The 13,453-nt window shown below is 44.9% G+C and overlaps 1 protein-coding gene across 2 annotated transcripts in view; it reads right to left on the bottom strand.

Moving 5' to 3' along the window:
• lmbrd1 (LMBR1 domain containing 1) overlaps positions 1–13,453 on the bottom strand; it is a 189,337-nt gene that overhangs the window by 107,109 nt on the left and 68,775 nt on the right. For both annotated transcript variants that reach the window (XM_071394464.1, XM_071394465.1), the window contains exon 6: positions 12,538–12,626. In XM_071394464.1, the coding sequence (XP_071250565.1) occupies positions 12,538–12,626 (89 nt within the window). The remainder of the gene's footprint in view (positions 1–12,537; positions 12,627–13,453) is intronic.

The raw sequence follows: 13,453 nt of genomic DNA, 5'->3' as shown, positions 1-13,453 counted from the left end.
AGAGAGAGAAATAGAAGGGAGGGAGAGAGAGAGAGAGAGAGAGAGAGAGAGAGAGAGAGAGAGAGAGAGAGAGAGAGAGAGAGAGAGAGAGAGAGAGAGAGAGAGAGAGAGAGAGAGAGAGAGAGCACAACAAGCATTGTAAGTAGATGTCAAACAGTGAGAGCATGTTCTATTCTGTTCTCTTCCTGTAACTGTAACTGAAATGATGAATGGACACTTGAGGAGATATTTCAATCAGCTGAAAGAGATGCATGTTTCAGATCATGTACATGTTTGATTTGTTTCCATTCGTTCCCCCATTTCATCTCTGGTTCAAGGGTTGTCACAGAATGGTCACAGATACTTTTGGCCTCGAAACATCAAACTTTTTCCGTACGTCAGGAAAAATACATTTAGAAATGAAAAAGGACATTTAGAACGGTCTAATATCATTTCAAATGCTGAAGAGAGTGTCATATGAAAAAGGACATTAAGAAAGCACTAATGTTATCCCAGTATATTATTTCAGAGTTCAGCATATTAACAAAAGTGTGCTTTACCATTTGTAAAGAACATTTAAAATGGATGTGCTTTAAGATTTTAGGCTGGGTATCTGTAAAGCACTTTGTGACAACTGCTGATGTAAATAGAGCTTTATGAAATACATTTGATTGATTATAAATTGATTGATGTTGAGAAAAATGGAATACTATTATAGATCCTAAACAATCCAAAAGTGCAGTATATTAACAAAGCCAAACGCCTGGCTCGCTGTCCTGTTGATTAGCTTGATGTGTGTCACCTTTGATGGAGAAGAAGAAAGGCCATTTGATGAGAAGGGAAGGGGGGAGAAGGTGGCCGGGGCTACCCGTCAGGGATGAAGGACAGTGGGTGTCAGTCAGACCAGCTGTCAGGGATGGAGCCAGAAGACCCAGAAGACAGAACGATTGATGGGTAGAGTGATCGCCTCTCTCCCATGATAGGATCCCAACTGTCAGGGAAGAGAGGGCTGAAAGCAGCCCCACTGTTGGCCCCTCATGGTTCCCCCTGGTTCTTGCCACAGTTCCCCCTCTGGCCCTCAGAAGCAGGCCTAAGCCCTGAGGTGCCTAGCAACAGACCTGGGATCAAATACTATTTGAAATGGTTTTATTTTATTTAGCCTTAAAATAAATCAAATAAACCCTGACAACCTGGAGTGCCAGATGGTTCTAATGGTTGCCCGTAATTGCTACTCTTCGTGCTGGTTTTACCCTGGTTCTCTGTACTGTTCACCATTACCTGGGTTCGAATATATTTGTAATACTTTAGATGGGCTTAATTGAGCTTTCCTGGCACAACGGAACAGATGTAGAAGTCCCAAAAGTGCAAACCCTGCCCATCTGGCACTCCAGGCAAGCTAAAACAAACACTCAAATTACTGGAAATGATTTCAAATAGTATTTGAACCCAGGTATGCCTAGTGGTGTCGAGATCACCTGTCATGTTGAGCCTAGATATTACAGTATCCTGCTGCCTACCAGGCGGCTCAATCATCCTACTTCAAAACACAAACCCCTATTTCCTACAGAGCAGTCATTTGATCATCAAAAACAACAAACTCCCCTTTATTTATTGATGACATCCCCAAGATAGACGCTGCGTTTCCGTTTCTCGCAAACCACTTTTGTGGGCTAGGACTTCCAGGACACAGACACGGGAGGAAAATGGATATAAATTAAATACTTGCGCTTAATTGTCGTGTGGGCATAACGGGGAAAAGAACAAACGTGTTTGAAGTCTGACAGCCTGAAATGAGCATTAACATTTGAATAGGTGTTTTCCTTTGTGATCTCCTCCAGCTTTTGTTAAGTGTCTGAGTTTGGTAAGTACGAGAGACAATACGCTGGGCAGGTTCTGCAGAGGACAGCATCAGTGAAGTCACCGCACAAAGAGACAGACCGGGGGATGTTATGTCTGCTGCCTCTGTCGGCTTTGGGTTTATTAAATCTGATTTTTCAGGGGATTAGACAGAGAATATAGTCTATTACCAGGTGTGGTGCTCCACATCAGACGAAGAAAGCTAGGTTCCATAGACATGGAGAGAAGGCAAACCTCCACCACTCTCAGCATCAGACGAAGAAGAAAGCTAGGTTCCATAGACATGGAGAGAAGGCAAACCTCCACCACTCTCAGCATCAGATGAAGAAGAAAGCTAGGTTCCATAGACATGGAGAGAAGGCAAATCTCCACCACTCTCAGCATCAGACGAAGAAGAAAGCTAGGTTCCATAGACGTGGAGAGAAGGCAAACCTCCACCACTCTCAGCATCAGACGAAGAAGAAAGCTGGGTTCCATAGACATGGAGAGAAGGCAAATCTCCACCACTCTCAGCATCAGACGAAGAAGAAAGCTGGGTTCCATAGACATGGAGAGAAGGCAAATCTCCACCACTCTCAGCATCAGACGAAGAAGAAAGCTGGGTTCCATAGACATGGAGAGAAGGCAGACCTCCACCACTCTCAGCATCAGACGAAGAAGAAAGCTGGGTTCCATAGACATGGAGAGAAGGCAAACCTCCACCACTCTCAGCAGCATCATTGGGGGCTATCGCCATTTTACAGTTGTCCATTTTTTTATTATTATTCTTCATTGGCGGTTTGTAAACAAACTGAAAATATGCATACCACCACCTACTGTGCTGGACTGTGTAGTCTGAACAGGCATACATCCATAAAGCCTTTAATGCCCATGCAAAACAGGCATTGTGGAAAATGTGCCTTCTATCCAACTCTGCCGGAATCTCTAAGTGCAGGAATGAGATCAGGAGCCCCTTATCTCCTAGTGCATATAGCCTAGGCCCTTCAGGCTCTGTGTACACCGAGGAGAGGAGCCTTCCTACCTTCCACTGATGCAGTGAGGAGAAGTGTTTATTAAAACAGCTGCTTCAGCCCCAGCACTCCCAGACAGCACTCGGCTGCTTCTCCTCCCTGTCTGTAGCAGAGATGGAATCATGCAGATATGGACACGCACACTAAGCTGCAACTGGATTAGTAGGCATGCAGGTGGTGGTGAGTGGTGGAAGTGGATGTAGAGAGAGAGAGACACACACACACACACAGGTGGAAGTGGATGTAGAGCAAAGGTGAGAAGCTGTCTGAGACATGTTGGTGTAAGACCCGGGGGGGGGGGGGGGGGTCTGTCTGTTCAAATAGCTGGTGAGATTATCATGGCGAACCATGGAAAAATACTGTTGTTATGCCCCTTAAGGTTCAAGCACAAGATATTTATCGAACTGTACATGGATAGTAGGAGATATCCAAGCAATCCTGTCATACAGTATAGCGAGGTGTTTACAGCATGTTTAAAGGGTGAATATGGAACAGGGGTCAAGGAGAATAAAACCATTCACCAGTGACCATAGTATTGTTTTAATCATGTGTCATTACTATTACTGTTGGCTACTGAGGGGGGGTTGGTGAGTTGTTCCCTGATAACATGTTTCATATATTTCCTTTAACTCTAAAGGACAGCTTCTTCCACTGCTTCTCAGTATCAAAAAGATAAAACACCCAGATATTGCTGAACATTGACAACAAGCTTTAAAATATTTAGTGATGAGAAGACAATATTGTCTTAAAAAAATAGCTGCACTTTCTTCCACTGTTTCTCAACAGTCTGAGTCACTAACTATTGTTGAACACTGAAACTGCCGACAGGCATCAAAACTCTTCAGTGTGGCGTCCCGTGCTCAGTCTTCCATCCTGGTCTTATTAAATGGGTCTGCTTCTCCAGCCTCTTGATCTGGTAAGCAGGAGGGCTAAGGAAAGGGGGAAGGGGTGACCTACTCAGATGCACAACTGAATGCATTCAACCAAAATGTGTCTTTTGCATTTAACCCAACCCCTCTGAATCAGAGGGAGTGGGAGTCAGAGGGAGTGGGGTCTGTTTTGGGACAGTCCCAAAACGCATCCTATTCCCTACAGTTGAAGTCGGAAGTTTACATACACTTAGGTTGGAGTCATTAAAACTCATTTTTCAACCACTCCACAAATTTCTTGTTAACGAACTATAGTTTTGGCAAGTCGGTTAGGACATCTACTTTGTGCATGACACAAGTAATTTCTCCAGCAATTGTTTACAGACAGATTATTTACCTTATAACTCATTGTATCACAATTCCAGTGGGTCAGAGGTTTACATACACTAAGTTGACTGTGCCTTTAAACAGCTTGGAAAATTCCAGAGAATTATGTGATGGCTTTAGAAGCTTCTGATAGGCTAATTGACATAATTTGAGTTAATTGGAGGTGTACCTGTGGATGTATTTCTTTGATGCAAAAAGTGCAAATCGATCCCAGAACAACAGCAAAGGACCCTGTGAAGATGCTGGAGGAAACAGGTACAAAAGTATCTATATCCACAGTAAAACGAGTCCTATATCAACATAACCTGAAAGGCCGCTCAGCAAGGAAGAAGGTACTGCTCCAAAACTGCCATAAAAAGCCAGACTACGGTTTGCAACTGCACATGGGGACAAAGATCATACTTTTTGGAGTATTGTCCTCTGGTCTGATGAAACAAAAATAGAACTGTTTGGTCATAATGACCATCGTTATGTTTGGAGGAAAAAGGGGGAGGCTTGCAAGCTGAAGATCACCATCCCAACCATGAAACACAGGGGTGGCAGTATCATGTTGTGGGGGTGCTTTGCTGCAGGAGGGACTGGTGCACTTCACAAAATAGATGCCATCATGAGGAAGGACAATTACGTGGATATATTGAAGCAACATCTCAAGACATCAGTGAGGAAGTTAAAGCTTAGTCGCAAATGGTTCTTCCAAATGGACAATGACCCCAAGCATACTTCCAAAGTTGTGGTAAAATGGCTTAAGGAACACAAAGTCAAGGTATTGGAGTAGCCATCACAAAGCCCTGACCTCAAACCTATAGAAAATTTGTGGGCAGAACTGAAAAAGCATGTGCGAGCGAGGTGGCCTACAACCTGACTCAGTTACACCAGCTCTGTCAGGAGGAATGGGCCAAAATTCACCCAACTTGTGGAAGGCTACCTGAAACGTTTGACCCAAGTTAAACAATTTAAAGGCAATGCTACCAAATACTAATTGAGTGTATGTAAACTTCTGACCCACTGGGAATGTGATGAAAGAAATAAAAGCTGAAATAAATTATTCTCTCTACTATTATTCTGACATTTCACATTCTTGAAATAAAAGGCTGATCCTAACTGACCTAAAACAGGGAATTTCTATTAGGATTAAATGTCAGGAATTGTGAAAAACTGAGTTTAAATGTTTTTGGCTAAGGTGTATGTAAACCTCCGACTTCAACTGTATATAGTGCACTACTTTTAACCAGGACCCATGCCATTTGAGATGCAGTCTTGTTCTGTCTATGCTATATATCCAATCCAGCCAGACTGAAACCTTCCCCTACGCAACTGAAAACTACCGTAGCCTCATTACTGATAGGAACAAGGAGGCTTTTGCCTAACAGGCTTTTTATGCTTCTCCAAAACTAAACAGAAACATTCAACGGACCCTGAGAGACAAGACCCAGCCAGAAAAATAAAATAGCTCAAATTGAACTGATCATTAATTTAAATGGAATGAACCACTGACTGATCATTCAAATAATTAATAATTTCATGGCAGTGGACCGCTGAGGATAGAATGTTTCGCAAGCATGAAAGACACAGACGGCTTCTGTTCGTGTGTGTAACCAGTCACCGTAACACCCTGAATCTCTGGGGTGCATTTGACCCCATTTAGTTGATGTGAAACAGAAAGCCCTTCAGGGTAGACATTATGCACTGGGACACGCCACGATCAGAGCACTGGGCCAGGGAACACGAACACGAACACGAACACGAACACACACACACACACACACACACGAACACACACACACACACACACACACACACACACACACACACACACACACACACACACACACACACACACACACACACACACACACACACACACACACACACACACACACACACACACACACACACACACACACACACACACACACACACACACACACACACACACAAAAGCGGTGGTTGTCTGTGGTTGTGTGTGTGTTCCCTGGCCAAGTGCTCTGATCCAGGGAACACACCTGGAAGGTAATGAAGCATAATGGTAATGAAACATAAGGTGTTTCAGGTGTTGATTGTGAAAAACAAGTTCATTTTAATACTGACTATTAGTAAGAGCGTGGTGCTAGCAAAACCAGGGTATCGATTGACTATTGGTAAGAGAGTGGTGCTAGCAAAGCCAGGGTTATGGGTGACTATTGGTAAGAGGGTGGTGCTAGCGAAGCCAGGGTTATGGGTGACTATTGGTAATAGGGTGGTGTTAGCGAAGCCAGGGTTATGGGTGACTATTGGTAAGAGGGTGGTGCTAGCAAAGCCAGGGTTATGGGTGACTATTGGTAAGAGGGTGGTGTTAGCGAAGCCAGGGTTATGGGTGACTATTGGTAAGAGGGTGGTGCTAGCAAAGCCAGGGTTATGGGTGACTATTGGTAAGAGGGTGGTGTTAGCAAAGCCAGGGTTATGGGTGACTATTGGTAAGAGGGTGGTGCTAGCGAAGCCAGGGTTATGGGTGACTATTGGTAAGAGGGTGGTGCTAGCAAAGTCAGGGTTATGGGTGACTATTGGTAAGAGGGTGGTGCTAGCAAAGCCAGGGTCGTGGTGACTATTGGTAAGAGGGTGGTGTTAGCGAAGCCAGGGTTATGGGTGACTATTGGTAAGAGGGTGGTGCTAGCAAAGCCAGGGTTATGGGTGACTATTGGTAAGAGGGTGGTGCTAGCAAAGCCAGGGTTATGGGTGACTATTGGTAAGAGGGTGGTGCTAGCAAAGCCAGGGTTATGGGTGACTATTGGTAAGAGGGTGGTGTTAGCGAAGCCAGGGTTATGGGTGACTATTGGTAAGAGGGTGGTGCTAGCAAAGCCAGGGTTATGGGTGACTATTGGTAAGAGGGTGGTGTTAGCAAAGCCAGGGTCGTGGTGACTATTGGTAAGAGGGTGGTGTTAGCGAAGCCAGGGTTATGGGTGACTATTGGTAAGAGGGTGGTGCTAGCAAAGCCAGGGTTATGGGTGACTATTGGTAAGAGGGTGGTGCTAGCAAAGCCAGGGTCGTGGTGACTATTGGTAAGAGGGTGGTGCTAGCAAAGCCAGGGTTATGGGTGACTATTGGTAAGAGGGTGGTGCTAGCAAAGCCAGGGTTATGGGTGACTATTGGTAAGAGGGTGGTGCTAGCAAAGCCAGGGTCGTGGTGACTATTGGTAAGAGGGTGGTGCTAGCAAAGCCAGGGTTATGGGTGACTATTGGTAAGAGGGTGGTGCTAGCAAAGCCAGGGTTATGGGTGACTATTGGTAAGAGGGTGGTGCTAGCAAAGCCAGGGTCGTGGTGACTATTGGTAAGAGGGTGGTGCTAGCAAAGCCAGGGTTATGGGTGACTATTGGTAAGAGGGTGGTGCTAGCAAAGCCAGGGTCGTGGTGACTATTGGTAAGAGGGTGGTGCTAGCGAAGCCAGGGTTATGGGTGACTATTGGTAAGAGGGTGGTGCTAGCAAAGCCAGGGTTATGGGTGACTATTGGTAAGAGGGTGGTGCTAGCAAAGCCAGGGTCGTGGTGACTATTGGTAAGAGGGTGGTGCTAGCAAAGCCAGGGTTATGGGTGACTATTGGTAAGAGGGTGGTGCTAGCAAAGCCAGGGTTATGGGTGACTATTGGTAAGAGGGTGGTGCTAGCAAAGCCAGGGTCGTGGTGACTATTGGTAAGAGGGTGGTGCTAGCAAAGCCAGGGTTATGGGTGACTATTGGTAAGAGGGTGGTGCTAGCAAAGCCAGGGCCGTGGTGACTGTTGGTAAGAGGGTGGTGCTAGCAAAGCCAGGGTCGTGGTGACTATTGGTAAAAGGGTGGTGCTAGCATAGCCAGGGTCGTGGGTCCAATCCCATATATGAAATCATTATACACTCATTATACTCTAACTGGCTTTTGTTAGGAATGTAGAAATAGGCTAGGTGGTTTCGCAAAAACACTTTTGATAAGCACCTTACATATATCCTTTACATTTCGGATGGTTTAAAATGAATGGTTGCGAGGCTCTGCGAGGCTCTGAGAGAGAAAAGAATGGGTGTGGGACCAGGATATGAGAGTCTGCGACAGCCTTAACACCCCTCAGAGGAGAGGACAGTAGTTCTCTGCCACACACAGTCACTCAAGGCTATCATTGGATTACTGTATAGTCTCTTGCTCTCTCTCTCTCTCAAAGACTTGGAGGGAAAGGAGGGAAGAGGGGAGGGGAAGGAGAGTGCGTCTATCCACTTTGGGAAATGCAGGGAGAGATAAATGACCACCCTGCCTGATCCTCTCAGAGAAACAGAGGGAAGAATGGTTGACTGGAGAGCATGCCCTTGATCGTATTAAAACCACATCCAGATGACTGGCGTTAGAAAGAAAGTGACTTTCAGAGACCAGGTCTAGAAAAGATTGGAACCAATAGTCAGTCTTCACTGCACAAAACAGGAACCAACCCATGTCCCAGATGCAACAGTCCTGCTTCAACCTACAAGCCCTGCTTCAACCTACAAGCCCTGCTTCAACCTACAAGCCCTGCTTCAACCTACAAGCCCTGCTTCAACCTACAAGCCCTGCTTCAACCTACTAGCCCTGCTTCAACCTACTAGCCCTGCTTCAACCTACTAGCCCTAGTTCAACCTACAAGCCCTGCTTCAACCTACACGTCCTGCTTCAACCTACACGTCCTGCTTCAACCTACAAGCCCTGCTTCAACCTACAAGCCCTGCTTCAACCTACAAGCCCTGCTTCAACCTACAAGCCCTGCTTCAACCTACAAGCCCTGCAAGAAAGCACAAGCAATTCCAAGCAGCTATTGCATGCGTCCCAAATGGCACCCTGTTCCCTACATAGTGCACTACTTTTGACCAGGGCCCAGAAGAGTAATAGGGAGCAATTTGGGATGTAGCCAAGTCGCTGAGGGGATTTCTACACCGGCATGCCTCATTGCACCATTGTGGATAATGTAATGGCCACCCCATTTGAGCTGCAGTCGCTGCAGTTTGTGGCCTAAATTAGCAGTTTGCCGGGCCGGGGTCGGGAGGCTGACTTAGTGAGGAGTGTCTTCCCCCTTGCTCAATTAACCTCCCATCTGGAGTAGGAGAGAGAGAGGAGAGAGAGGGGGAATTAGCGGAGGGATGATCCTGCCTTAATGTTTTATGCGTCCCAAATTGCACCCTATTCACTATACTGTATATTACACTACTTTTAAAACAGGGCACTGGTCAAAAGTAGTGCACTATGAAGGGAATACGGTGCCATTTGGGGGACAGACGCTTCCTCCTGAGCAACACTGACATTTCCCCACAGGAGGCTGCAGTAGAAGATCAATCGCCCTGAGGAAGGGATCGGGCATGGTGGGAGGAGTCAGGAAGGGTGAGGAAAGGCTTGGAGGGAGGAGAGAGGTGGGAGGACAGTCAGGAAGGGTGAGGAAAGCATTGAAGAGAGGGGAGAGGTGGGAGGACAGTCAAGAAGGGTGAGGAAAGTGTTGGAGAGAGGGAAGAGGTGGCAGGACAGTCAGGAAGGGTGAGGAAAGCATTGGAGGGAGGAGAGAGGTGCGAGGACAGTCAGGAAGGGTGAGGAAAGCGTTGGAGAGAGAAGAGAGGTGGGAGGACAGTCAGGAAGGGTGAGGAAAGCGTTGGAGAGAGGGGAGAGGTGGGAGGACAGTCAGGAAGGGTGAGGAAAGCGTTGGAGAGAGGGGAAAGGTGGGAGGACAGTCATGAAGGGTGAGGAAAGGCTTGGAGGGAGGAGAGAGGTGGCAGGACAGTCAGGAAGGGTGAGGAAAGCGTTGGAGAGAGGGGAGAGGTGGGAGGACAGTCAGGAAGGGTGAGGAAAGGGTCAGAGGGAATTGAGGGGTAGGAGGGGTATCAGAAGGGGGGTGTGGAGGGCCAGGATCTGACTGCAGGCCACAGTGGGAAGAGTGTGACAGATGAGTTGACTTCCTCCCCTGATCCCCAGATGCCCCGGAGAGCCTCCTGATTCCTCTCTTGGCGCTGTGCCCAACACGACCCCGGCTGCTGCCTCTTCATGCTCTGCTCCAACTGTAAACCACCATTAAAGGCCAACTTATTCATTCACCTGGTTGGCTATAAAGCTGGCTCTGTCGCGACTATCTGTAAGCCCAAGATTTAACAAGTACAGTGTACACCGGCATTAGTCCTACATACAGTGTAGATAGACATTAGGTCCTACATACAGTGTACATAGACATTAGGTCCTACATACAGTGTACATAGACATTAGGTCCTACATACAGTGTACACAGGCATTAATCCTACATACAGTGCACACAGGCATTAGGTCTACATACAGTGTACATAGACATTAGGTATACATACAGTGTACACAGGCATTAATCCTACATAGTGTACACAGGCATTAATCCTACATACAGTGTACATAGACATTAGGTCCTACATACAGTGTACATAGACATTAGGTCTACATACAGTGTACACAGGCATTAATCCTACATACAGTGTACACAGGCATTAATCCTACATACAGTGTACATAGACATTAGGTCCTACATACAGCGTACAGACATTAGGTCCTACATACAGTGTACATAGACATTAGGTATACATACAGTGTACACAGGCATTAATCCTACATACAGTGTAGATAGACATTAGGTCTACATACAGTGTAGATAGACATTAGGTCTACATACAGTGTAGATAGACATTAGTCCTACATACAGTGTACACAGGCATTAGCTCTACATACAGTGTACATAGGCATTAGGTCTACATACAGTGTAGATAAGACACTAGGTCCTACATACAGTGTACACAGGCATTAGGTCTACATACAGTGTACATAGACATTAGTCCTACACACAGTGTAGATAAGGCATTAGGTCCTACATACAGTGTATATAGACATTAGGTCCTACATACAGTGTACATAGGCATTAGGTCTACATACAGTGTACATAGACATTAGTCCTACATACAGTGTAGATAAGGCATTAGGTCCTACATACAGTGTACATAGACATTAGGTCCTACATACAGTGTACATAGGCATTAGGTCCTACATACAGTGTACATAGACATTAGTCCTACATACAGTGTAGATAAGGCATTAGGTCCTACATACAGTGTACATAGACATTAGGTACTACATACAGTGTACATAGGCATTAGGTCCTACATACAGTGTACATAGGCATTGGGTCTACATACAGTGTAGATATACATTAGGTCTACATACAGTGTACACAGACATTAGGTCTACATACAGTGTAGATAAGACATTAGGTGTACATACAGTGTAGATAAGGCATTGGGTCTACATACAGTGTACATAGACATTAGGTCTACATACAGTGTAGATAGACATTAGGTCTACATACAGTGTAGATAGACATTAGGTCTACATACAGTGTAGATAGACATTAGGTCTACATACAGTGTACACAGACATTAGGTCTACATACAGTGTAGATAAGACATTAGGTGTACATACAGTGTAGATAAGGCATTGGGTCTACATACAGTGTACATAGACATTAGGTCTACATACAGTGTAGATAGACATTAGGTCTACATACAGTGTAGATAGACATTAGGTCTACATACAGTGTAGATAAGGCATTGGGTCTACATACAGTGTACATAGACATTAGGTCTACATACAGTGTACATAGACATTCACACGGACCCACACACAGACAGCAGACATATGAGGATCATAGAGGACCACTCAACTTGGACTGGCACATTCAAATGCAAGTCCCGTTAGGAGGAATAGAAATATATAGGTATGAACTGCTGTAGAGGGAAGGGGTCATACTCGTCACAGTTCTGCAGTGAAGAGAGAACCGTCTTTCTTGAGTGACACATCAAAGCAAGGGAGGCTTTCTCCCTTTTTTTCCGGGAGACAGATGGTTGCGAGTGGCACAATGAGGATGGTTGACATTGACGAGAGAAAGTGTTGCCTCTGCCAAGTCCACACGTCACCTCAGTATGCAGCCTTGTGTCAGCCATCCATCCATCGCTCTGTCTGGCCCATACAGCTTTTCAATACCACCACTAAATGGAGATTCATTACCAACCACACTGAGACAAGAAATTGTCAAATTGTCGTTTTGGTACAACTTTTAAACCGTACCTAAATGTAAAGTGTTATTTAAAGAGTACCTTACTGTAAAGTGTTATTTAAAGCGTACCTTACTGTAAAGTGTTATTTAAAGCGTACCTTACTGTAAAGTGTTATTTAAAGCGTACCTTACTGTAAAGTGATATTTAAAGCGTGCCTTACTGTAAAGTGATATTTAAAGCGTGCCTTACTGTAAAGTGTTATTTAAAGCGTACCTTACTGTAAAGTGATATTTAAAGCGTACCTTACTGTAAAGTGATATTTAAAGCATACCTTACTGTAAAGTGATATTTAAAGCGTAACTTACTGTAAAGTGACATTTAAAGCGTACCTTACTGTGAAGTGTGACCAGTCAGACAATACTTACGGTTGTTCCCCAGCTCCTCAAACAGATACTGCATCTTCTCCCACTGGGTACCATTCTGATTAGGTGGGGCTTCAAGAGGAATGAAGGCCCTGCAAAAAATACTATTCATTAAAACCATTGGCTTTATTAGAAGTAAAATATGATATAGCCTGGTCCCAGATCTGATTGAAGTTTGCTATACAGCACAAACAGATCTGGGACCAGGCAAGTTAAAATAAGCCCAACTGTGAAATGCAGGTTAGAACATGTGATAGCCTACTTTGTAAAGTAAATGTCTTAGAGAAGCCATGACGTTGGGTATCTCCAGTGCATTTCTTAATGGAAACACAATGTTTTGATTACGTCCCTTGATAATAATTGCTTCTATCAACAGCCGTCAGCATCATCAGTAGTGCACGACAACTTTTAGTTTCCCAAACACTATTTCCATAAAGTTGTCTCTGCTAGACAGGTTTATTTACCTAGCATTGAAGGGAATGTATTCAGGGAACTCTCTTCACTGTCAGAACGTCAGACAATACCCCCCAGTCTGAGCCGAGAGACTAGCTAACACCTGCCACTGAAACCAACAGGATGGAGGGAAATATTGAAATATTCATGTTTGTTGTATTGAAAGCCTTCTTCAGGGTTAATGACAAAGATCATTTACTGTAGCATTTATTTTGGACCCGCAATTAAATGGATCCAAGGTGTGCATTTTGTGCGTTACCAAACACTGACTAGAGATGGAACGTATTCCTGGGAAGGGCTGTAACTGTTATTTATTAAGCTGAGTAGGGCAGACCATTTCATTTCCCCAGCAAAAACAACTGCATTAATCCAACTACACATTGGTAGAGGGTTTAGTAGTGGCAACAGCATCAATGACTATTGGTAGAGGGTTTAGTAGTGGCAACATCAATGACTATTGGTAGAG

The sequence above is a fragment of the Salvelinus alpinus genome, chromosome 3, assembly GCF_045679555.1.
Source record: "Salvelinus alpinus chromosome 3, SLU_Salpinus.1, whole genome shotgun sequence".
In the NCBI taxonomy this organism is placed as follows: Eukaryota; Metazoa; Chordata; class Actinopteri; order Salmoniformes; family Salmonidae; genus Salvelinus; species Salvelinus alpinus.
This window is presented reverse-complemented; position numbering and strand designations above follow the sequence as displayed.